Consider the following 25,446-nt stretch of genomic DNA (forward strand, 5'->3'; position numbering starts at 1 on the left):
CGACTTTTCTCAACAATAAAATGATCTAAGACAATCCCAAAGGACTACTGATGAAACATACTATCCACTTCCCTTTCTTTTTTTTTCTTTCATACTGTCCACTTCCAAAGAAAGAACTGATATTGATGGAACAGACTGAAGCATGCTATTTTTCATTTTCTTTCATTTTTTTTCTTGTAATCAAGTTTTCTTGTACAAAATGACAAATATGGTAATGTTTTACATAATCGTACATGTATAACCCATATCTATCTGATTGCTTGCTGCCTCAGGGAGGGGAAAGGAGAGGGAGGGAAGGAGGGATCAAAATTGGAACCCAAAACTATAAATAAAAATGTTTATTACAAAAAGAAAAAAAAGACTTTCCCAGACATTTTTGCTTTGGATATGGGGTTGGACAAGATGACTTCTGAGGTCCCCTCAATTCTAAGATGCTATTATTAAAGATTTGAGAGTAATTCACCCACAATTGCAATCATGACAAGATTCACATATATGAGACTGTCAAAAAAATACTGGCAGTCAGTAATTTTCAATGATGCCAGGCAAGAAAAGAATTCTTCCTGTTTTTAAAAAGCTACTGCTGACATCCCTACGTTTTTAGGCCAAGCCTGACCCTATTGATTCCACTCACCTTCCACATGACCCCATTGAAACTTAAGATTTAAACAGCTTTCTACAAAACAAACTCATCACAAACTAGGATTCTTCTGACATCTCTTTTGTCATCAATCTACACTCTTAAGGGTTTTACTTCATTCCAAAATAGAAAATCATGAATAAAAAAGCAAGCCAACTTCTAAATTGTACATAATATAGACTTTGTTCTTATATAATCGTGGCCCCTTAGATTAAAGCACAGTATTAGTATGTGGCCTGGTTGTAGTTTGGTTTGCACAGAGTTAGCCTAATACATGGAAAAAGTCTACAACTCCATTGTCCTAATCCTATCCAGGAGGCACTTCACAGCTGGGTTGGTCACAAGTGAAACTGAGTGTAACATGGGTAATGGCACCAACACTTGGAAAAACAACTCAAGGTATATGTTATACTGATTCAAAACCAAAAGACTATGGGGACTGCTGATTATGATGGCCAAGCCTTGCCAGGGTGCCATATTATGTACATTCTCTTCAAACTAAAAAAAATACATCAGAAATAGAAACACCAAAGAAAAGATATATTAATTTTTAAAGAATCCAACATAATAGAAATTTATTCAAAAAAGAAAGCACTCAAAGGGAAAAGTGTTAATACCATTAAAAAAACCCCACAAAACTATGGGGGCAGCTAGATGGCGCAGTGGTTAAAGCACCAGCCCTGGATTCAAGAGTACCTGAGTTCAAATCCAGCCTCAGACACTTGACACTTACTAGCTGTGTGACCCTGGGCAAGTCACTTAACCCCCATTGCCTGCAAAAAAAAAAAAAAAAAAACAAAAAAACTATGGGCCAAGTGAAACAGTCAGATAATCAGAAGCAACAGATGGCAAGGGAGCAACGCGAGACATTGCAAAATGGACAAATGCCACAGTTCTAGAATTAAGGCAAGAATTAGCACTGGTAAGAAAAACGAAAGAAAAGCTAGTTTAAAAAAACAACAATCAAATGCCAAAATTTTCATGTGAGGCAGGCTGACCTAGTATAAGTTTTTGGAGCAATTTTAAAAGCACCTTATAAGCCTAAATAGTCTATAATCTCGGAGGATTCCTAGCATTAGAAAGCAATCAAAAAGCATTCCAAAATGGTAATCTTACCAGAAAAGGGGGGCAGGGGGAAGGAAAGCTAGGCTTCCTAAAGACTGTGAATCTCTCAAGGAAAATAATAGCGTATTTTTCTAGTAATTGAAACCATTAGCAAAAGTTGTCTTGTTTTTGATCTAATAAACATCTACTGAGTGTCTACCACATACAAAGTACTATCCTAGGCCTGGAGGTGGACCCTAAGCTGGACCCCGAAGGAAGAGGTTTTCCGAAGTCCAAGATTTGAACTTCCTGAAGTATTCTGGGCATAGGGAGGAGACTGGACATCTCCTTCCTTATAATGTAATGAACAGTTTTAAGAAGAACGATATGAGAAAAGCAGCTGCCACTGAAACAAACCACATCTTCTTCCTTTCAAACTGAGAACTACCAAATCTGATGAATCTACCATGATTTGTGAGACACAAGATACTGCATCCATCTGCTAAGCTATCTGCCATGCTTCTGAAGTGATTTCTCCTCCAAGAGTCATTAAGACTTCTTCACCTGAGTTATGGTCACAGTTACAGACATTTCTCATTACTTGATGAGCATTGTCTAAAACATTTAAAGATGGACTAAGGAACTGTAGCAGGCCACAAGGGAAGTGATCCTTAAGAAGATGACGCCATGGTCCTTGTCCTCAAGGAGCTTACAATATAAAAAGTCTGCAATGATATTTTTTCAAACCCCTTAAAATACAGCACAATGGATAGAGGGAATAGAGGAAAAGGAAATGTATTTTCCTATGGGGGGTGAGAGAAGCAACAAATTACATAAACTCAAGATGATAAGCAGCTAGTCATGTATAATTACAGTGTACTTTATTATTCTGATGTTATCTTCGACATGGGGATACCCTCTACCACCACATCAGATTTCAACTCATCCACACTATCTCCTCTTGTCTAACAACCATGAGTTTACTAAAGGGGATCTACCTAACATGATGTGGCTTCCTTTAGATCTCTGACATGGATATCTATGCTACATACAGACTATCCAACAATTATCCCTAACTCTCACCACATGACCAACAACTACAACATAACAGGATGTTACCTTAATAATAATAATAATAATAAAGTTAACCACAAACTTCAAAAAAATGCCATCAAGGTTATTAGTACAGTACTACAGAGCAAAAACGTGAAGATAAAAACCACAGAACCACCAGGTAATATCAACTCAACATTATTTAAAATCCTTCAGGGGCAGCTAGGTGGCGCAGTGGATAGAGCACCGGCCCTGGAGTCAGGAGGACCTGAGTTCAAATCCGGCCTCAGACACTTAACACTTACTAGCTGTGTGACCCGGGGTAAGTCACTTAACCCCAACTGCCTCACTAAAAAAAAAAAAAAAAAATCCTTCATTTCTCACCAAGCTGCAATCTAAACTTCTCCATCATGCCCCAAAAAACTCTTCATCATGGGAGATTACTCTTGTCTTGAAACTGACACCTTGGAAGCAACCTCATCCCCTACAGCCTCCCCTCTGATTGAATGTCTCCTCTCAGAACCTCCATTTAAAAGGGTGTCCAAGCCAGCTTTTACTTCTCACCAAGCTTCAATACACACACACACACACACCTCCATCATATGTTCTTGATCTGTACTCCACTGTTCACTTTCAGCTTCCTTTTATGTGTTGTCTTCCACCATTAGAATGTAAGTTCCTTGAAGGCAGTAATTGTCTTTCTTTCTGCTTATATTTGTACTCCCAGAGCTTAGCCAGGTGCCTGGCACATACTAAGCATTTAATAGATGCTTGTTGATTGACTGACCGACTTACTAGAATATATAATCCAGTTCTGAAATCCTCAGGCAGTCTAGAAAGAATATGTTGAATGACTTAGAAATAACCCCAAATCTTCCCTCCCTTTTCAGCCATATTGTTTAAAAAAAAACCCACCTCTGTCTGCTGCTTCCACTTCCTCACCCTTCACTCACTCCTTGGCCTTTTGTAATCTTTAAGCAGACAGCCTCACAGAGATATACATCCTGCCCCATTCTCTTTCCTGAGTCCCATCCCACATAACTACCTATTAGTTCAAAATGGATGTCTCCTGGATACCTCAAACTCACTATGTCCAAAAGAAAATACATCAGTTTTCCCACTCATGTCACTGTCCTACTCCAATTCCAGTGGCTTCCCATTACTTCCAGAAGCAAATAGAAACTCCTGTCTAAGCCTTTATAAACCTTCAAAACTTGACCCCAACCTATCTTTCCAGCTTCACTGTGCATTATTCCCCTTCCAGTTCTATATGGTTCAATCAAACTGGCCCTGTCTTTGCTCCTCACACATAATACTCCATTTTCCATCTTGGTGCCTTTGTACCCCACAACGACTATGCCTGGAATTCCCTCCCTCTTGTCTCCACCTCACAGAATCCCTGATTTCCTTTAGGTGCCAACTCAAGTACTACCATCACTATCCGGCACCCTCACTTATGCACATATTCTATTTCTAATCATATACATATAATGTTGTTCCTCCTCCCTCCTGGCCCCCAGAACGTAAACCCTTTGAGAGTAGGGCTTGTTTCATTTTTGTCTCTGTAGTCCAGTGTCTGGTACACAGTAAGTGATTTTTCAAAAAAAAATTTTTTTTTTTTAGTGAGGCAATTGGGGTTAAGTGACTTGCCCAGGGTCACACAGCTAGTAAGTATTAAGTGTCTGAGGCCGGATTTGAACTCAGGTACTCCTGACTCCAGGGCTGGTGCTCTATCCACTGCGCCATCTAGCTGCCCCGAGTTATCAATTTTTGATGAACTGATCTTTAAGAAGAAGATGATTAATTTCTTCCTATATCCTCTGAAGAAAAGACTACAACAAGAAGGATTTAGGTTAGATAAAGAAATGAATGCTCTCCTAATGATGAGTTGTTAGGTCCTGGTATCAGTTCTTGAGAATGGTTATTAAATCTTCTTTGGAGCAGTTTAAAAAGATAATGGATTCACATTTGTCAATAGGTAGCTGCTCCCTTAAGGCAGGGAAATTGGACTGGCTAGCTGCTCAAAGTCCTTCCAAAACACTATGATTATACCTTTCCTCAAAGGACCTTCTGAATTATATGTGGCTTCTTCTGAGCTTACAATCTGTTTATATCTATGATGAAAAACACATTTTCTGGAAGTATTTGATTTGAAAAGCCCAACCATTCCAGTTCTTCTTTCAGGTGCAATCCCTTTTAAGTGATGACTTGAAGAACGGAGGGGTTTCCTAGTAACTAAAATCTCTGCCTTCCCATAAAAACACTGAGTAAAGGAAGATTTAAAAAATTTCCTGTCAGACATGTTCCATGCTCACAAGGACAATGTTATGGACGCCATGGCCTTTTAATTGAAAATGTTTTGTTACCATGCTGTCTATGTACATGGAACCAAGAAGCTACGGTCATTAAGACCATTAAGGTCATTAAGGTCATAGACTGTGAACAGGGGTTCTTAACCATCTTTGTGTCCTGGACCCCTTTGGCAGCACTCTGGTAAGACCTAGGGACCCCTTGTCAGAATGTTTTTAAACACATAAAATAAACGCACAGGATTACAAAAGAAAGCAGTTATATTAAAATATAGTTATCAACATATCAACAAAGAAATAAAAAAGTGTGTGAACTCCAGGTTAAGAGCTGATTGACAGAATTGGCCCAAAGAGGGATTAACATACACTATTGGGTACAGAAATCTATCTTAGCTTGCAGGAAAGAAAGTAGGAGGGAAAGGGGACAGGGACTGGGATGGGGGACAGAAGACCCTGATGGAAGTGAGGGAAAATTGGGAGAGGGGTAGCCAGAAGCAAAACACTTTTGAGGAGGGGGAGATAGAGAACAGAATAATGGTGCAGTGAGGAAATAGGATGGAGGGAAATACAGTTAGCAATAGTAACTGAAAAAAATTTTTGTTGGTTATTTTTTGTTTGTTTAGGTTTTTTTGCAGAGCAATGAGGGTTAAGTGACTTGCCCAGGGTCACACAGATAGTAAGTGTCAAGTGTCTGAAGCTGGATTTGAACTCAGGTACTCTTGAATCCAAAGCCAGTGCTTTATCCACTGAGCCACCCAGCAGCCCCACCGAAAAAATTTTGAAGCAAGTTTGTCTGATAAAGGCAACATATAAACATCTGATTCAAATTTATTAAAATGAGCCATTGCCCAATGGATAAATGATCAAAAAATATAAACAGTTTTCAGATGAAGTAATCAAAGCTATCTATAGCCATATGGAAAAAAATGATCTAACTCAATACTGATAGGGAAGGCGCAAATCAAAGCAATTCTGGGGTATTACCTCATACCTATTGGATTGGATAATAGAAGAGGAAAATGACAAATATTGGAGAGGATGTAGAGAAAATGAGACATTAATGCACTGTTGGTGGAGTTGTAAACTGATTCAACCATTCTGTAAAACAATTTGGAACTATGCCCAAAGGGCTATAAAACCATGCATACCCTTCAACCTAGCAATACCACTACTAGGTCTATATCCAAAAAGAGATAAAATAAAAAGGATAAGGACCTACAGATACAAAAATATTTATAGAGGCTCTTTTCTGGTGGCAAAGAATTGGAAATTAAGGGGATGCTCATAAATTGGGAAATGGCTGAACAAACTGTGGTATATGATTATGATGAAACACTATTGTGCTGTAAGAAATGATGAGCAGGATGCTCTCAGAAAAACTTGGAAAGACTTACATGAGCTGATGCAAAGTGAAATGTACTGTGTATAAAGTAACAGCAATATTCTAAGATGATCAGCTGTAACTAATATGGCAATGTTTTACATAACTGAACGTGTATAACTCATATCTAATTGCTAACTGCATCAGGGAGGGGGGAGGAGAAAAAGGGATAAAATTTGGAACTCAAAACTATAAATAAAACTATTTCTTATTAAAGATGATCAGCTGTGAATGACTTAGCCATGCTCAGCAATACAATGATCCAGGAGAACTCTAAAGGACTTAGGGTGAAAAACGCTAGCCATCCCCAGAGAAAGAACTGATGGTGTCTGAAGACAGATTTGAAGAATAATTTTTTTAAACTTTCTTTTGGTCTATGTTTTCTTTTACACCATGACTAATATGGAAATGTTTTGCATGACTACACAAGTATAACCTATACTGAATTGCTTGCCTTCGCAATATACGGGGAGGAAAAAGGAAGGAAGGTAATTTGGAACGCAAAAGTTATTAAAGTGGACATTAAAAATTGTTTTTACATGTAACTGGGGAGAAATATAATACTAAATGAAAAGAACGACTGATTTAGAACCTAGGCCATAGAGACCATCAAGTTCAAAATCTTCACTTTACACATGAGGAAACCAAGGCACTGAGAGGTTAAATGGAATGCCCAAAGTCACTTAGCTAATATGTATCTTAAGTGGAATTTGAAAGCAGGTCTTCCAAGCTCCCTGTCCCATGCCCCCTCCATTAAGCACTGAACATACACTCTCAAGATGATGATGATGGAATAAATGCACTGTAATATGCTATTAACTGCATTCAAACCAAACCAAACCCCAAAGACGATGTTTTACTGTTGCCTTTCTCTGAAGGACTTTGTACATATCCTCCCCTATCCATGCAATGTGATGAGAAAGTATCAGGAATCGCTATCATCACTTTAAACCTAGAGAAATCAAATCACATAATGTAGAGGATGCAGAAGTTCATATAGAAAGTCAGTAGCAAAAAACTTTGGCTACTTTCCTCATCATCAATGTAAAGAGTTATCAGGACAACTGTAACAAAAATAATGGCAAAAACACAAAAACAAACCACAATGTTTCAAAATACAAAAGTTACAACTCACCGGAGTTTCCTTCCTTTGCTGGCTTTTCTATCAACTTTCTTGTGAATTTTACTCCGTAATTTCTGGATGGCCAACCACTGCCTGCAACACCCACAGCAAAGGTCAGGCATCATCACAAGCAGAAATGGTTACATACAAAATAACAGATGGGAGCTACTCTCACTAATAACCTGCAGAAAGAAATCATCAACCCATTGACTTGTTCTTCAAGATAGTTGGAGATCTAAGTGACTAATTAACTGAGAAGCACTTTGGCAACTAAGAAACAAACAAAAGGCAAGCTATGAAGCTCTATAGCAAATTTGGTTAACAATGATCCTTACTGTAAGGACCAGTTGTGACAGGTGCTAAATTTGCTAGGGTTTAGAAAAACAGTCAACCTAGCAGAGCTGCTGTGTCTTTTTGAAATGTTTTAAGTTATTGTTGCTATCTTTGATTTAAATGCAGATGTGCTTTAAATGTAAGTTGAACCCAGGTGTTTTGATGTCCAATTTTAAATACCACATTGAATGGTTTAAAAACTGGCTACCTAAAAAAGGAGACAAAGTTGAGAAAATAATACATTTGGTTCTGTGGTCATTTTCAATGGGAAGCAGCATTAAGGAGTTAATTTTTCAAGTAAAGGGTAGTTAGCTGGCAAAGTTTTCATAAATTGCTGGTGGGAACAAATGTTTAAAAAAAGAAAGAAAAAATAAGCTAGTCATTTTACCTGATTTACACAATGAAAACTCAACATCTAAAAAAAAAATCTAGCAAAATCCAATTACTGCAATCTTAATATAATCTTAATTACCATAATCTATTTTATTGTAAAGTCAGATAAATGTATAATATAATCACCACTTAAATGCAATTTTGCTCTATCATGTTAAATTTATAGTGAATAGTTCTCCATAATATTCCAGACATACACAAAATACCATGACACATTACCCTAAAATTCAAGTAATATTTTACTTGAATAAAATTATTTCATCAACACAAATTTTGAACTGCATTCTTTGGCTTTCCCCAAACGCTGGCCTGCCCAGAATCCCATTCTGGCTTTTCCAGCTTTTGTTTCCTTTTATGCTTTTTCAAATCATGGCTCATGGCTATTTAAATGTATACTATTCATTAGGCAGCACTCTAAACGCCCTTTTTTATTTTCCAACAGCAGGATGAGGTGCGTGCGCACACGCACGCGCGCGCGCGCGCACACACACACACGCTTCCCTCACTACTTTACATTCTAGCCTGACATCTGGGCAATGTTGCAGGGTTCCAATTTCTAATTGTGCCGAATCTTTCATGGGAGAGGTGGAGGTCTCACACTGGGGTAGTCTTAACAAAGCATATCTGACTATGAGCAAGGGACCTGTTGTGACACAAGGCCAGATTCAGACAGCAGGCAACATTTTATCAGACCGGCTGCTCTTTACCCTTTGGAAAATAAGCAGGTAAAAAGGATCACAGCTGAAATCAGAAGAGGGCCATTTTAAAAACCAACAACAAAAAAAGAATACATATACACACTTTATACTCTCTTTACAAATTCCCAAAGGAATAGCAGACAGAACTCCAGGTTGCATATGACAATTTCTGCTGTTTTGTCTCAATGGTTTCTAGTAGAGTACTTGAGTTTTATAATTTAGATCAATTGCTGCCTTTGAGTGATGTGTGTAGGGCTAAAGGAGGCTCAAAGGAAAAAAATGTTATACAAGTTTCTATGGATGAAGAGGAAGGTCTATCTAACTTTTTACCTGCCCATAGCCACCTGATCATTAGGATCCAAGGAACTGGTCTTCCGTTCTATGAGTTCTCGGAGGAGCTAGAAGAGAAAAGAAAGCAACTGATTTATTCATCATCTCCAAGCACTGACTTTAAAAGGGCACAGTAGGAATTCTGAATGGCACAGTGACAGCTCTAAAACTACAATCAATAAGACACAACCCATGGCAAGAGCACGACTGAATTCATGTTAACCCCTTCATATTTATATATCTTTTAAAAAGGTGGCTAGGGTTATAGCAGAGAACAGAAGTCCATTAGGAAGACTTATTGTCCTGCAGTTCATTTCAAATGGATCAATGTGTGGGAGCAACGTTCCCTTCATCGTTTTATGATTAGTTTTGTCCACCCATCGATATCAATGGAGAATCTTTAAAAGGTCAGGGAGGAAGGGCTTCGTGGCAAAATGGAATCAGCACCAGCCTACCCCCAACAGGAGGACAATGGTGTATGGTCTTAGAATTTCCTACAAGAGAGATCTTCCTTAGGCAGAATTCATTGTTATATATAATTAAAAGTATGCACTTCATCTTCACTCTCCCCATAGCTAAAACTACCTTTATTATAAAGTGATGAGCCTGTATATAAGATGCTAGCACATTTAGAACCAGATTTCTAAGAGAAAGTCAAAAGATAGTAACTCACCCATCAGAAGATACAACACACAGGCCCAGACTCACTCTATACAACTGACTCCATGGGAACTCTAAATTACTCTCCTGTTTTCCTTTTAATTGCTATAATACACATACTACAAATGCCCATCAGCAATAACACAGAAATCTTGGAGTTCATAGTAGGCCTTCAAGTCTTAAGTGAATATGTGGCAATGGATCAAGAAGAATTAAGAAATAGAATTCTTTTAAAAGGCCATAATGATAATCATAGAAGCCCTTCTGACTCAACACTAAAATCAAGAATCTGCAGTAGAGCTGAAAATTTTAAAAATCTTCCAAGTGAAAAGCCTCTAATAAGATATTAAAATAAACATGATTGTCCTAACCAGACACCAATAATACACGTTTGATTTCAAAGCCTGTTTTTGTTTTCTATCCCATATAAGTAATTATCTTGTAAGGCTGGCACATGTAACTATGTAGATATTTCACCAAATTAAATAGCTAAACCCATTAGGAGGGTAGAAGAGGGGAATAAATTCCTAAGAAAATAGTTTCCTTTTTAATTTTCATTTGTTTACTTAAGTAGGCATTCCAAGAAGTAAAACACATTTAAAAAAAAATACCCACCTCCTTAAGATGCATTTTTATTGCAACAGGGAAAAGGGTATCTCAATCGCAATTAAAAAACCTCCCAGGATGTTTTTTCATTTGCTTATTTTGGAGATTATTACCACAGCAATTACATTTAAAAATGCAGGGACCAGAGGCCACTGGTTTATTATCACTAGAAAACAGCAAGCTATTTCTCTGCCCTGTTTATCTGATTGATTCCCAACATCTTTCTGGCAGCCAATCTATCAGTTTATCTCTCCTACTTCATCACAGTCACTTCTGGCAGCTAAATACAAGATCCAAATCCAGTGTTACACAGACATACGACACAGTAAACCTATGTAACACTGCGACTCTGTAAACAGTTGCCCTTAAGGCTAAGCAAAAATGGGCTTCTGGTTTCTAGTCAATATTCTGTCAAAAGCCAGGTAGGAGGGAGAGTAAAAAAAAAAAAAGAAAGAAAGAACGAAATAGCTGCTTTTCATTGCCCTTACCTTATGTGGTTCTTTCTCCACAACCATCACGACTGCTCTGGGTTTCCTAATCTATGATCCCTTGGCACAAGGGTGGTAACATTCATTGAAGAGAAAATGGACCTGGTAGCCTCCACTGACAACAACAGGAATGCCTTCTTCAGAAGGAAGCCCCATCTCTCCCTTTCTGCGAGTCTAAGCATTGGAGCTGTATAACTTCAACAGCAGTTTCTCTAATCCAAACACTAAGTTGGGGTAGCAGTTACTTTAGAGCACACTGTGAACATTACATATTCTGGTCTGCATTTTAAAATATGGCCTGTCACTTTAGCAGACAAGTGACTTACACTGCCATTTCCATTTAGTCATTCATTATTGGGGAATGTTGTTTTATTAGCCTTTCTGGTAATGGCTAGCTTACTCATTCCAATGTTTCAGGAGACTCTGCTACATCCAGGATAGGAATGAGAAAGCAAGCAAAAATTACAAAAGAGCAAGTTGTTCAGATGCTTGTTGCTTTTATCAAATTTAGAAGAAAATTGTCTTTTTAATAGTTACTGAGAGATAAACATTCTAGGATGTGGGATACAAAATTTACTTTTGCATTGAGTTCTGCTTTAAAAGCATAATCTTGTTCTTAAATGAGGACTAAAAGTTTTCTGCTAAGATTAAAATTCACATCTCTTAAAGTTACTGGTTTTTTTCAAAAGTTAAACCGTTTCTCTGACTATACAATATAAGTGCATCTTATCAGATGATGGTGAAACCCATGAAATGTCCTTGTAGGATACTATATTCAGCTGTCACTTATACAAACAATCCCCGACTTAGGTTTTGTGTGTGTGCGTGTGTGTGCGTGTGTGTGTGTGTGTGTGTGTGAGAGAGAGAGAGAGAGAGAGAGAGAGAGAGAGAGAGAGAGAGAGAGAGAGAGAGAGAGGGAGGGAGGCAATTGGGGTTAAGTGACTTGCCTAGGGTCACACAGCTAGTGAGTGTTAAGTATCTGAGGCCGGATTTAAACTCAGGTCCTCCTGAATCCAGGGCCGGTGCTCTATCCACTGGACCACCTAGCTGCCCCAGTCCCCAACTTATGAATATGATCCAAAAACAAAGCATTTAAGTCATTTTGGCACTTAAAACAGTTTTTCATGGAAGCATTATGATGAATGCACTTTAATGCCTTTGTCAGTCCACAGTGCAGACTGTAAGATCCTTGAAAACCATTATCCTTTTTGCCTTATATTTCTAGGACCTAGCACAATGCCTAGGCACAGGCTAAATACTTAATAAGTGCTTTGTGAATCAAATACTGTACACCTAACTACCATTAATAACATTATTTCTATGAAGAAACGAATTCTGACTTCTAACTAATCAAATACCAAAAGGTAACTCCATTTTGAGTAGAATTTAAGTCAGGGGCACTGTTGAGAAGTAGAGGAGATGAGAAAGGCAAGGATCTGGGCATCTGTTAATCTTCTGTATCAGTATAAAAGATGGTATCACTGTCAGTTACTCCCCCAGGCATTCTACCCACCCTCATAAATTAAAAAGAGGTGGCAAAGTAGCATGGTGTAGGGGAAAGAGCTTTGGAATCACAAGACCTAGCTTTTAACCTTAGCTCTGCTTCTCATAAATACATGACTGTGGGCAAGTCATTTAATGTATTTGGACCTCAGTTTTCCTCAATTGTTAAATGAAGTAACTGGACTAAATGATCTCTAAATTCCTTTTCCAGTTCCAAATGTTATAATCCTTTAAGCCAGATTGTCTATTACTTTTTTGACTAAGCATAACCTGGAGTGGTTTTAATATTCCTTAATTTTAATATCCACAATGCACCAATTCCCACTGGTAAAAATGCTGTCTTCTACTAAACAAACATTTTGGGAAATCCTTGTGAGTACATAGATACAGTCTGACTTGGAGTTACAGTGTTTCAATTTATACTGAATATTGTAGGCAGATAGATATGGTGAAGTACTGTCCTAGCAACATCATTTTGTACAATGTCATTACTGAGGTATATTGCCAAAACTCACTTAATGGTCCAGAAACCCATTGTATGGTTCAGGCCAGCACCCATTAAGAACATTGTTCCTATGGAAACAACTGATGTTTGTAATGTTTTCTGCCCAACATCTAATTTTCATGGAATAATTTAATGATGCTAGTTGAAGAATACCTTTCCATGCTTTATATGGTGATACCAATGTTTCAATTTACGTAACACTCCACTTGACATTTACAAAATACACTAGATACCTACCTAAGTGGGCAATGAAATGATGTTTGTTGGTACCAAGATTATTTCCAGTAAAAAACCAATGTTTGCTACCATCAGGAGTGCCCTACACCTCCCTTTTCGTGTACCTTCATCATATTTCCTGACATGCTATTTACCTCATCCTCTAGTCATCAAGTGCCCCATGTGATTCTCTGACTGTCCAACTCCTTACTTAGGATTTCAGTCCCTGGTATCCCCCCCTCCAAAAAAAAAAAAAAAAATTGTGTCCTAACCTCCAAAAATTTCTTCTTCCTTCTTTTTCCTTCCTACCTTCCAATCAAAATTCCCCTATTCACACAGCTTAGCTCAATGTTAGCAATCTTATTAAAGTAGTCACTAAGGTGCAAATAAAGTTTAGCCATTTTTATAGTGGAATAAGTGCTAGAGTTGAAAATTGAGTTTAAATTTTGGCTCTGCTACTTACTGGGGCGGGGGTGGGGAGAACAAGTATAAATCACTTAACCTTTTTTGAGCCTCAATTTCTTCTTCTGCAAAATGGAGTTGATTTACTTCATAGCATTCTTTAATTTGTGAATACTGTTTCAAGAGAGCTATTTTCCCCATTACAATACTGTATATTTAAATATCCTTTTGAAAATAATAGATGTTGGAGAAACTGGTGAAAAAATGGAATACTAATGCATTGTTGGTTGAGCTGTGAACTGATTCAACCGTTCTGGAGAGCAATTTGGAATTATGCCCAAAGGGCTATGGGACTGTGCATATCCTTTCCCCCAGTAAAACCACTATTAGGTCTGTATCCCAAAGATATCACAGAAAAGGGAAAAGGACCCACATGTACAAAAATATTTATAGTAGCTCTTTGTGGTGGCAAAGAATTGGAAATTGAGTGAATGCCCATCAATTGGGAGAATGGCTGAACAAGTTGTGGTATATGAATGTCATGGAATACTATTGTGCTATAAATGATACCAGGCAGATTTCAGAAAAACCTGGAAAGACTTAAGTAGACTGATGCTGAGTGAAGTGAGCAGAACCAGGAGAACATTGTACACAGTAACAGCAACATTGTATGATGATCAACTGTGATAGTCTTAGCTCTTCTCAGCAGTGCAATGATCCAAGACAATTCCTAAGAACTCATGATGGAAAATGTCCTCCACATCCAGAAAAAAGATCTGAGGATTCTGAATGCAAATTGAACCACATTGTTTCTACTTTTGTTTTTTTCTTTTTTTTTTTGAGGTTTTTCCTTCGTGTTCTGATTCTTCTTTCACAATAAGACTAATGTGGAAATATGTTTAATGTGATTGTACATACATAACCTATATCAGATTGCTTTCTGTCACGGGGGAAGGAGAGGGAGCGAGGTTATGACATTTTGGACACAAATCCCCATTTTTCAACTTTTTATATGCTTCACACTTCCATAAGATTATGGACTTAGCTCTATAAGTTCCAACCCCTCTGCTGTAAAAAGATCAAGGAAGTGAGAACCAGAGACATTAAATTCTTTGCCCAAGGTTTCATAAAGTGAAACAAAACTAATCCAGGATGTGAACTCCACTCTTCTGATTCCAAATGCACTACTCCCTTCGCTACACTACCCTACCCCTAAACTCACTTACATGACGTGGTTCCAGGTTTCAGTTTCATCGGTGTTACTAAAATTCAAGTATAGCACAGAGAGATGGAAATTCACAGGTAACATAATCCAAAAATCTCAATTTAAGACAACAGATTAAAATTTTTCTATCTCCAAGTGATCAAAAATTGGTTTAAAAAAATACAAAAAAACCCTGGGCTTTTTGAGTTTCCTTTCCTCTCTTCTTTCTAGAAAGGTTCCATAGATATAGATTGTGGAATGGCCAAAAAGAAATAAGTAGTAGAGAGAAGGAAAGGCCAGGGGCACAGAAAATCCACAAAAATGAACAAATCAATGCCTGAAAAACAATGTACTAATTATGACTTTACTAAACTGTTCACTGATTATTTGGATTAGGAATGGACAAGTGACCACTACTCCTTTATGCCTCCTTTAGTTTGACTTTGAGTTTTGGAGGAGTGAACTTGATATGAGAGTAATAGTAAAAAAGAGGTCTCATTTATATAGAGCTCTTTAAGGTAGGAAAAATACTTTACCTATTTTATCTCCTTTGGTCTCACAACAATCCTATGAAGTAGATACTGGCATTATGCTCTCCATTTCACAGGTAGAGAAACTGAGGCTCAGAAGTTAGCTGAAGACCCAAAGGAACATTGTGCACAGAGACAGCAATATTGTTTGATGAACTGTGAATGACTTGACTATTCTCAACAATACAATGATCCAAGACAATCCCAAATGACTACTGATGAAATATACTATCCACCTCCAAAGAAAGAACTGATATTGATGGAACACAGACTAAAGCATGCTATTTTTCACTTTCTTTCATATTTTTTCTTTTATTCAAGTTTTCTTGTACAGAGTGACTAATATGATAATGTTTTACATAATCATACATGTATTACCCGTATCTGAATACCACCTCAGGGAGGGGGGAGGAGAGGGAGGAAGAAAGGATAAACATCGGAGCTCAAAACTATAAATAAAAATGTTTATTACTTAAAAAGAAAAAGTTCCACTTGATGCAAAAAAAAAAAAAGCTGAATTACAATAGGTAAGTCGCTTAAGTGTCAAAGGCAAAATTCAAATCCAGTCTTTCCAAATTCCAAGTCCAATGCCTTTTCCATTATATTACAGTAACTCTCTTGATTAATTACTTACTGAAGTAACTTAATCTTGCCAACACTGTAGAGCAGATTCCTCATTTTTGTAGATTAGAAAATTGTTCAGAAACAATGCCTTTTCTTACTGTATTTGATTCTGGTGGAACAACTTTTACTCTATTTTCTGGGACTTTCTAGGCTACTGTTGGAAATGCAGTTCCAAATTAGTTTAGGTTCACAAGTCACCAAACATTTAACAAAGAGGTTTATTTTGCCTGGCACAGCAAGGATCCAGTGGCACTTAGGGGCTCTGGACACAGTTGCCCTCATCTCCATTTGGAAACTCATATGGCTATTAGGTGGTGAGAGTATGGGCATGGTCTTAGGCACCCACCAAATTTGAGAGGCCTAACACTTCATGGAGCTGGAACTTTTTTTTTTTTAAAATGCCCCATAGTCAGTGGTGTCAAACTCAAATAGAAACAGGGGCCACTAAACTATACATAAGGATCCCTGTGAGCTGCATATTGACTTGTTAAATTGTCTTGTTAAATATTCCTAATTATTTTTAATCTGGTTTGGACTGCACCCAGGAGTATTTTGGGCTACATATGACACACTGGCCCTAAATGACCAGGAAGCTATGTTGGGGAAGCCAGGGAAGTTTGATATGTTCCCAGAATGCTTTGCTTTCTTTTAGGTAAGACCTCTTCATGTTTTGAAGGGAAGGAAAGAAGCTGAATTAGGGAACTGGTCTTATCAGAGCTAGGGATAGCTAAAAAGGGAAGGACTTGGTCAGTACTGGTAGCTCTTCCAAGACAGGGGGTTATGCTGTGAATAAACCATTTACTATGATCCAGGAAATCTGTTATCACCAAATGTCAGATTTTGGAAGGAACTTTGGGGCTCACTTTGTTCAATACATTTTACAGATTAGGAAAAATGAGGTTCATAAGGGAAGGTGACATATCAAAGGTCACACTGCTATTTAATAACAGTCAGTATTAATACCCAAATCTAGTACTGGAAACCTCTTCTTCACCTTCATCAAGACCTCCAACATACCCCTCCTCCCCTCTCAGTCTTTTTCTCTCTTTCCTTCCATTCCGAACACTACTTGATAAGTTAGCCAATTCAACAATACTGTCCTCTATTCTCTAATATCTCAAGCCGATGTCCTCTATCTCCACTCATCCCTTACCAAATCTCAGCCCTAGATTACTCCTACTACCTGCTTCCTCCACTCATCCTTATGTGCTACTGAAAGGAGCTGGAGGAAGCCACACAACTGTGCTAACACATAAATCCATGTTTGCTAACTACAGGTGGGCCCTCATTGGAGTCGGGCGATCCTTTTATTCCACCTACAGTGATTCTCTATCTCAACTTCAATGAAGCTATTCCAAACTTTCTCTCTTCTCCTCAGGTTTCCCACATGCTCCCCTCCCCCTCTTCTGTGAAGGGTCACCTTTATTAAGAGACTTCTGACCACCCACGTGATCTCCCTTTCTTCTCCTTCATCTCAACAAGCTTTATTCCACCCATTCTCCCTTCTCCTTCAGTTCTTCATTCCTCAGAGAAAATGAGGTAGCTTTTCTCTTTGCCAAGGCCAACCCTTCTATGTATGTCCTTGATCCCTTCTTATCCAGAAGAATGTAACCGCAATTATCCCTATCAAATCTTTAACCTCTCCCTACTCCACTGGGTTTCCTTCCCTAAAACTTTCAAACATTACTCAAGCTTCTCCCATCCTTAAAAAAATCTTTACTAGGCCTTATGACAGCCCTGAAGCTATTGTACCATTCCTCTCCTCCCTTTCACAAACTTCTAGAAAAAGCTGTTCACTACCTCAATTACTCTTCTTACTTCTGAACCCTTTGAAATCTAGATTCCCACGTCATTATTTAACTGAAATGCTTCTCTCTAAAGTTACCAATGATCTCTTAATTGTCAAATTTGATGGTCTTTTCTCAGTCCTCATCATCTTCAGTATATTTGCCAACCTTTTGTCCTGGATACTCCTTCATTAGGTTTTTATGATACCACACTCTTCTGGTTCTCCTCCAACATGACTGAGACTGCTCCTTCTCGGTCTCCTTTACTGGCATCATCATCTATATAATTGTCCTGCATCTTCTCTCTTCACACTATCTCTCAGTGATCTCATCAGTTTCCATGGGTTTAATGATCATTTCTAAGCAGATGACTCTCAGATCTATATATCCAGTCCCAGTTTCTCCCCTGAGCTTAAATACTGCATTATCACCAACTACCAAGTAGACATTTCAAACTGGATATTCTGGAGACACCTCACACTTAATAGGTCCAAAACAGAAATCATTATCTTTACCCCTGACCCCCATCTCCCCCTTCAAACATCTTTATTTCTGTTGAAGGCAACTCCATTCTTCTAGTCCCCAAGATTAATCAAACACCACCATTATTGTGAATTCCTCACACTCCTTTATCCCACATTGCCAATCAGTTGTCAAATTTTGCCATTTCTACCCCCACAACATCTTTGGTATCTGACCCCTTCTCTATACTCACAGAGCCATTCCAGGTTCATATCATCTTTTGTCAAAATTATTTCAATGGTGTCCTAATGAATTGGTCTCTTTGACTCAAGCCTTTCTCTAACTCCAATCCTTCCTACACACTGTTGCCAATGTAAAGTTGCTATCTGTAAGGTGGCTAAAATTCTAGCTAGACTGTCTAAAAATCTAAGGAGTGGTCACCAATAAATTAGAAGCTTTAGCAAGAGTTTAGACTTTTAAGCATTTATTAAGGAGCATAAGAATTTGGTGAGGAGAGAGAAAGAGGCCTAGATGTCTTCATCTAAGGGAGCCAGAGTCTCAGCTCCACTCCACACGAGGTCCCAGTGAAAAAGAAAGAGGCCTTGCCCCTTCCTCTTCCCAGAAGCCTCCTCTCCAACAGGAAAAAGGGCTGTACACGTGTACACACACACACACACACACACACACACACACACACACACACACACACACCCCTCTACCTCCAAGCTAATTGTCTGGTAGCTCTGATTGACAAGTCTAACAGGTGGCTCTACAGAGACAAGTTCCTGGGTGCCAGCCAGCCAGCTTCTGGACGATAAAGTCATGTGTCCCCCTTAGACCAGAGCTCAAAATATTCCTCCCAGCAGGGGCGTCATTCCCACTTTCACACCAAAGTCATTTCCCTTAAGCACAGATCTGACTGTGTTATTTCCCTATCATCCAGGGGCTCCTTATTACTCTATCATCAAACTAACTTCTCTATTCAGCTTTTAAAACTCTTTACAACCCAAGCCTCTTTTTCCAGCCATATCATTCTCCTAACATTTTTTTTTTTTTGGTGAGGCAATTGGGGTTAAGTGACTTGCCTAGGGTCACACAGCTAGTAATTGTTAAGTGTCTGAGGCTGGATTTGAACTCAGGTCCTCCTGAATCCAGGGCCAGTGCTCTATCCACTGTGCCACCTAGCTGCCCAGCCATATCATTCTCAATCCTGCACTCTGTGGTCAGGCCAAACTGGCTTTCACCTGTTCCTCACACTCCTAAAATGGCCCTCTCCTCCATGCCTGTAATGTACTCCTTCCTTACCTCTGCCTCAGAGTGCCCCTCTCCCTTCAGGACATGGCTCAGACATCATCTTCTGCATGAAGCCCCTAACTGCTAGTGATCCCTTTCTCCAACTACCTTGTACTTAACTACTTTGTATATATTCCTTCCCTCTACTGTCACCCCTCCACCTCATTCCCATTAGAATGTAAGCTCCTTGGGAGCAGGGACTGTTTCAGTCGGTATTTATGTCTCCAGCACCGAGCACTGGGCCTGGTAATACAGAAGTGCTTTAATAAAAGTTAGTGGAGTGATTGTACCAGATTAGTGAAAACAATGTTAAGACTGCGTTCTTATGATCTCAGACATGACTTGTTCTTTCTACCAAAAGACTAGTCCAGGTTTAGAAATATAACAGGTATCCACAGTGGCTAACATACAAAAAGACCTAGAGAAGTAACTCATCGAAATATCAAAAGAGGCTAGTCCCACCAATTACACTGGGTGATCATGGGCCAGGCATTTCTTTGTTCCTCAAAGAATGGATAAAAACTACATTACTATTGTTAAATTACAAGCAGCCTTCATCACGTAGTGACCAGAGAAGGCCATCTAACTGCTGAAATGGAAAAGGCAATATTTTCAGAAAGAAAAATGCAAGCAGGGAACTCAAAATACACAAATTAAAAACTACTAAACATCTTATAACTAGTATAATGCTTAATAGTGAAGTTATAAATGACCTACTGCTAGTTACTAAAATAAAAGGGGATATAGCCAAAGGCTACCACTGGAAAAGTCTGTCTAGCTCTGCCTCACTGCCTCTGGTCTTTAAGGATTGGATTAGTTTTTCCGCTTACTGATTCACAGTGTTGCATTCTGCCTATACTCCAAAGCTATCTAAGGCTTGTGATTCCAAATGAATGATAAATTCATTTACTGAATAAAGTAACACTTTTCTCAGCATAAAGTCCTAAAATACTTCCAAAGCTCTAATATTTCACTAAGCTTGGCCATTGAGGCTAAAATTTATTAGTCAAAACAGAAAACTTTCTCATCAGATCCCATCTATTTCATTAGCTATGATATATAGTGTCTCCCAATGTCTAATTATTAACTAGGAAGTGTAAGTAAATCACCATCAGCATTAAGCCCCGATGTGTGAAGACAGAGTAAGAATTAAGCAATTTCAATACTAAAAGCCTTTCTTCTATTTGAGTCAGGGTTCTCTTTCCTTTCTTCCCTACCTCCCACATAAATAAATAGCAGACAAAAGATGTTTCTGAAATGAACTCTATACAAAGCCTTAGGTGAGTTCACCAGTCCTACTCTTTCTCACCTGTGCAAAAAGGGGCAATGATCTCAGGGGGACTTACTATAATAAGGAAAACGATTATGGCTTAGGACCCTCCCCCCATTCCTATCTCATTCAGAATACTTCATGTTAAATTCTCTTTTTAAGGGTCTAAAATGCTGCATTTATGCTCTAAAAGAGGTATAAGAAAGTAATTCATAGTCATAATTCATAAGATTCCATTAGCAGGATTTCCAGAACTTATTCTTCAAGTTATATCCTATAAATAGAGGACAAACTAGAACAAAACTAAAGAATTTCCTTATCTGAAATAATTTTTTGGGAACCAGTAGCTACCTCTGCCTTCTCACTATGGTTTACAATCTCAGAGAAGAAGTAACTTGCATCATTCTGATCTTTTATCACATAGGAACTCCTAAGATCATTCTGGTTAATATGGGTAAATAAATGTCTTTAAGAAATCTATCAGGTGTTTGTAAAGGAATGTTCTGCTGCTAAATGAGCACATGTGATCTAGTTAAAAAACGAAAGAATTAGGTTGTGTTTTAATATTAGAGAAGAGATTTCTCTTTTTGCTTCATTTTTGATGCTTACTAGCTGTGTGACCCTGGGCAAGTCATTTAACCCTTATTTCCCTGGGGAAAAAAATATTGCACTAGGTGGCGCAGTGGACAGAGCACTGGACCTGGAGTCAGGAGGACCTGAGTTCAAATCCAGCCTCAGACACTTAACACTTACTAGCTGTGTGACCCCTGGGCAAGTCACTTAAAACCCTCATTGCCCTGCCAAAAAAAAAAAAAAAAAAGATTGCCTGAAGCCTGTGTTTAATTTACATGTAGCCAAGTGACAACTTATTAATATTTATTAAGTAGCAACAAGGCTGTTTCAGCCATATTTGCTTAGTGAACTCCTTGTATACTATTTGTTTGAAAAAGTTTCCTCAACAGCTTCCAGACAAGTCTTTGCTGGCTTATTCCATGAAGTATCATATACTTTGGCTTTGCCTTTGTTTTAGACTTTTTTAAAAAGTTAAGTGAAGTCATGCACTGATGCTTCTCAAAGCAAGAACACCGGAAGAAATGAGGGACCACTCATGTGTACCTTCCTCTCAGCTGCTATTTGATGAAGTTTCCAGGCCTTGCATTTAAAGTGTGACTTTGGGCCTTCCGTCCTGTGCAGACCGCATTACAGTAAGCACAGGCTATCGATCAAATGCCAATACTGATGCGCCATTTGGATCTCAAAGTTGACAGACCTACAAATGGCAGAATTTTCTGTAAAGATTTTTTTTAAGGAGACACTGCACTGAAAATAAAACCACACACATCTCAAGCAGAATTTTTCAGCAAAATCATGGTCACTAATACATACATATGTATATAGGGGTGTGTGTGTGTGTGTGTGTATATATATACATACACACATACACACAGAGAGAGACAGAGATGGATGTGGTTGTTTGGTTTTTGTTTTTTGTTTTTTTGTGGGGCAATAGGGGTTAAGTGACTTGCCCAAGGTCACATAGCTAGTAAGTGCCAAGTGTCTGAAGCTGGATTTGAACTCAGGTCCTCCTGAATCCAAGGCCGGTGCTTTATCCACTGTGCCACCTAGCTGTTCCCTGTGTTTGTTTGTTTTTTAAAACATAGCTACTGTCTGTCAAAAGAAAAAAGTTATGAGTCAGGGTCTTAGCCTTTTTTTTTTTTTAAAGTGAGGCAATTGGGGTTAAGTGACTTGCCCAGAGTCACACATCTAGTAAGTGTTAAGTGTCTGAGGCTGGATTTGAACTCAGGTACTCCTGACTCCAGGGCTGGTGCTCTATCCACTGCGCAATCTAGCTGCCCCCCCCCCAGCTATTTTTTAATCACAATCCCAGTCATTCAAGTCTATATGTTCTCAACAACAGAAATCTCTTTTTCCAACTTCCCATTAAGGAGAGAATTCAAATCAAACTTCATAACTTTGCTAACTATCAGATGAACCATAGAAAAGGTTCACGACAACAATAAGAACACCACTGCCATTAACTTTAAGAATGGCTTGAAAACATCTCTTATTCACACAAAAATCTAAATGCATCCAATTAAAGCAACCCGATCAACTGTCCATATTAATCACTCACCAATTTAATTAAAGTAAACCATCTTGTCAGAAAGCTTGCCTCTTTTCTATTTCTCAACATTATCGACTTTTAATAGTTCACTGGATTAGTAATTACTTGTTTATGGCATTATCAAATGCCTGGGAGACAAAAACCCAGCATGTGACCAAGGACAGTCATAGACATGTCCCTACAGCAAATCAGAGGAGAAATTGAACCTATCAAACTGGGCACCAGAAGAGAAAAACCTATTATGGTTTTCTCTCCTCTGCCAGTTCAGTTCAAAATGATGGGTATAGCCAGTACAAAACTAACCAGAGCCAGCAACAGCATGTGAAACCCTAACAAGCCCATAGAAACCCAAGAATTGATCTGTATACACAGACGAGTCTAAGTTCCCTTACAAGCTTCTGAAAAAGAATGTTAGTAAAAGAAGATACTTTGTATAGTCTGAATGTGGTAAGCTCTAGCAAATCATGTGAAAGAAAGCAGTCTTCCTTGAATCAGAAATTCTCTAATAAATAATAAGAGGAAAGCAGATGGTGATGTAGGTCATAGGAGTAGAAAGCCAGTTTATATTTAAAGAAAGTTCATTCACAAAGTTGTGAGAGAGTATACAGGAATCAACGGAATATTCCCTCCTTCCCCACAAAAGTTTACAAACATACTTGATTGTTTGTAGGCAGGTCTAAATGTCCTCTGGGAAGCATCTTGGTACTAACAAAAAAGCAGGCTAACCCCGAGTATGACAATACACTTTCTGAGTGTAAGATCAATAAAACCCTTTCGGGAAGTGCTCATTTCATTTCCCTTTATCAAAGCTCCATTATCAAGCATACATCAAAGTACTAGCCATCACAAAACTGCCAAACTAATTTTTAATTTCAAATATCCATTTACATCAGCTTAGTAAGGTGGTACTCATGTAACGGGAAAACTGATAGAGGTTCTAAGTAAATTAAGCTCAGCTATTTAACAACTCAGTATCACTATGTTATCATGAAGTCTCTTAAGGAAGGCAAATTTGAGAAATACTTTTCTGGGACTTCCAAAAACTGCAGGGACTGGAGAACAAGACCAGCACCACACTCTCAGCTATTAGGACATCTGCACAATTTCACAACACCCAAATTAACAAAGGATGCCTGGGAAATCTAAATGTGAAAAACATCACAATTCAGTGCAATTATATTTCTTTCTTGAAAAACACAGATTCAAAGAGTCTGTGCTTTAAGTTTGGTGAAAATAAAAAGCTAACTTGTAATGTGTATTATACACACCATACAAGCTCTTCGTTGTGACCATAGGAAAAACAAAAAAGAAACCTCATAGGCCCATTGTAATACATTGTACCACTTCTGAATGCAATACTTAGCTCTGGCTTACTACCCTGACAAATAAAGGAAAGCACTTTATGAAACCAATTTAATTGGGAGGTGACAGAAAACATACAGCCATTTTCTTTAGCCTTATCACTGAATTGGCTTCAGCTCCAATCTCTGGCAAATCCCACTCAACAGAAAAAATTAACCAGGTCAGCAGAACAGGTGCTACGTTGTGTCTGTCAAGGGCCTGGCGTCCCCACAATTACTTGCACACAATGAAGCAGTAATCTTTACAGATCATCTCTCCCAAGAAGCATTTTGGGGAGGGGGAGCAAAGCTGAAGGGAGGGGGTGAAAGGGGAAAGGAGAGAAGGAGTAGGAGGCAAAGAGAAAAAAAGCAAGAAAGGAAAATGAATGTGCAGCTGCCTTGCGGCTCAGCAGATGTCGGTGCGTGATGTACGAGGCTAGGATAAGCTGTCGTAGCCTGCTGCCAAAGAGTGGTAAGTGATTAAAGCCTGCACAGTTCTAAGCACCATATTTAGAGTCTGCGGGGTTTCAAGACTTGCACCCATTCCTTGCTGTGCTGCCAGATGTTGGCAACTGGTCCTGTTCCTACTGACTGTGCACGGATGGCAGCAGTTGGTATAGCAGCAAAGCAATCTGGAATGCTTCCGGAGATGCTGTACATTAACAAGTGTCACCCATCATTCACCTTTACAGAAGGCTGAAACAACTCCAATTTGCTGCCACTTCCCTCTTGGGAAACAGCCAAGATAAAGTTGCGCCTGGCAGCCCCATTTGTTTTACTCAGGTGTTTCGGCTGCCTCACTGACCTCTATTAGTTTAAGTTTTAATTTAGATTAACCCCAGCACCCCAATTAACCAGCAAGGGGAAAAGCTAAGATGTGACTCGTCATAACTCTGAAATCAGAATTTATCGAAGTTAAAATTATTAGTCAGGATGAAGGGCCAATCAACTAATGCTATTTCTCTTTAAATGTCTCTTCAGGCCGGAAAAAAAAAATTGTCAGAGCCTAAGGATTGCCTGTGGAAGCGTCTTCTCCCCAGTAATTTCAGTTTGTTTTATTAAGCCCATTTAATTTATGATGCACTTTCTATCTAACAATACACACTTGAATTAATGGGGATTGGAAC

The 25,446-nt window shown here is 38.6% G+C and overlaps 1 protein-coding gene across 1 annotated transcript in view; it reads right to left on the bottom strand.

Moving 5' to 3' along the window:
* Positions 1-25,446, bottom strand: part of AATF (apoptosis antagonizing transcription factor) — a 120,569-nt gene that overhangs the window by 44,656 nt on the left and 50,467 nt on the right. Inside the window, exons 9-10 of the mRNA XM_044002797.1 lie at positions 9,305-9,372; positions 7,563-7,643 (exon numbers count right to left, since the gene is read on the bottom strand). Coding sequence (XP_043858732.1) covers positions 7,563-7,643; positions 9,305-9,372 — 149 coding nt within the window. The remainder of the gene's footprint in view (positions 1-7,562; positions 7,644-9,304; positions 9,373-25,446) is intronic.

This window comes from Dromiciops gliroides, chromosome 4 (assembly GCF_019393635.1).
Source record: "Dromiciops gliroides isolate mDroGli1 chromosome 4, mDroGli1.pri, whole genome shotgun sequence".
NCBI classification, from domain to species: domain Eukaryota; kingdom Metazoa; phylum Chordata; class Mammalia; order Microbiotheria; family Microbiotheriidae; genus Dromiciops; species Dromiciops gliroides.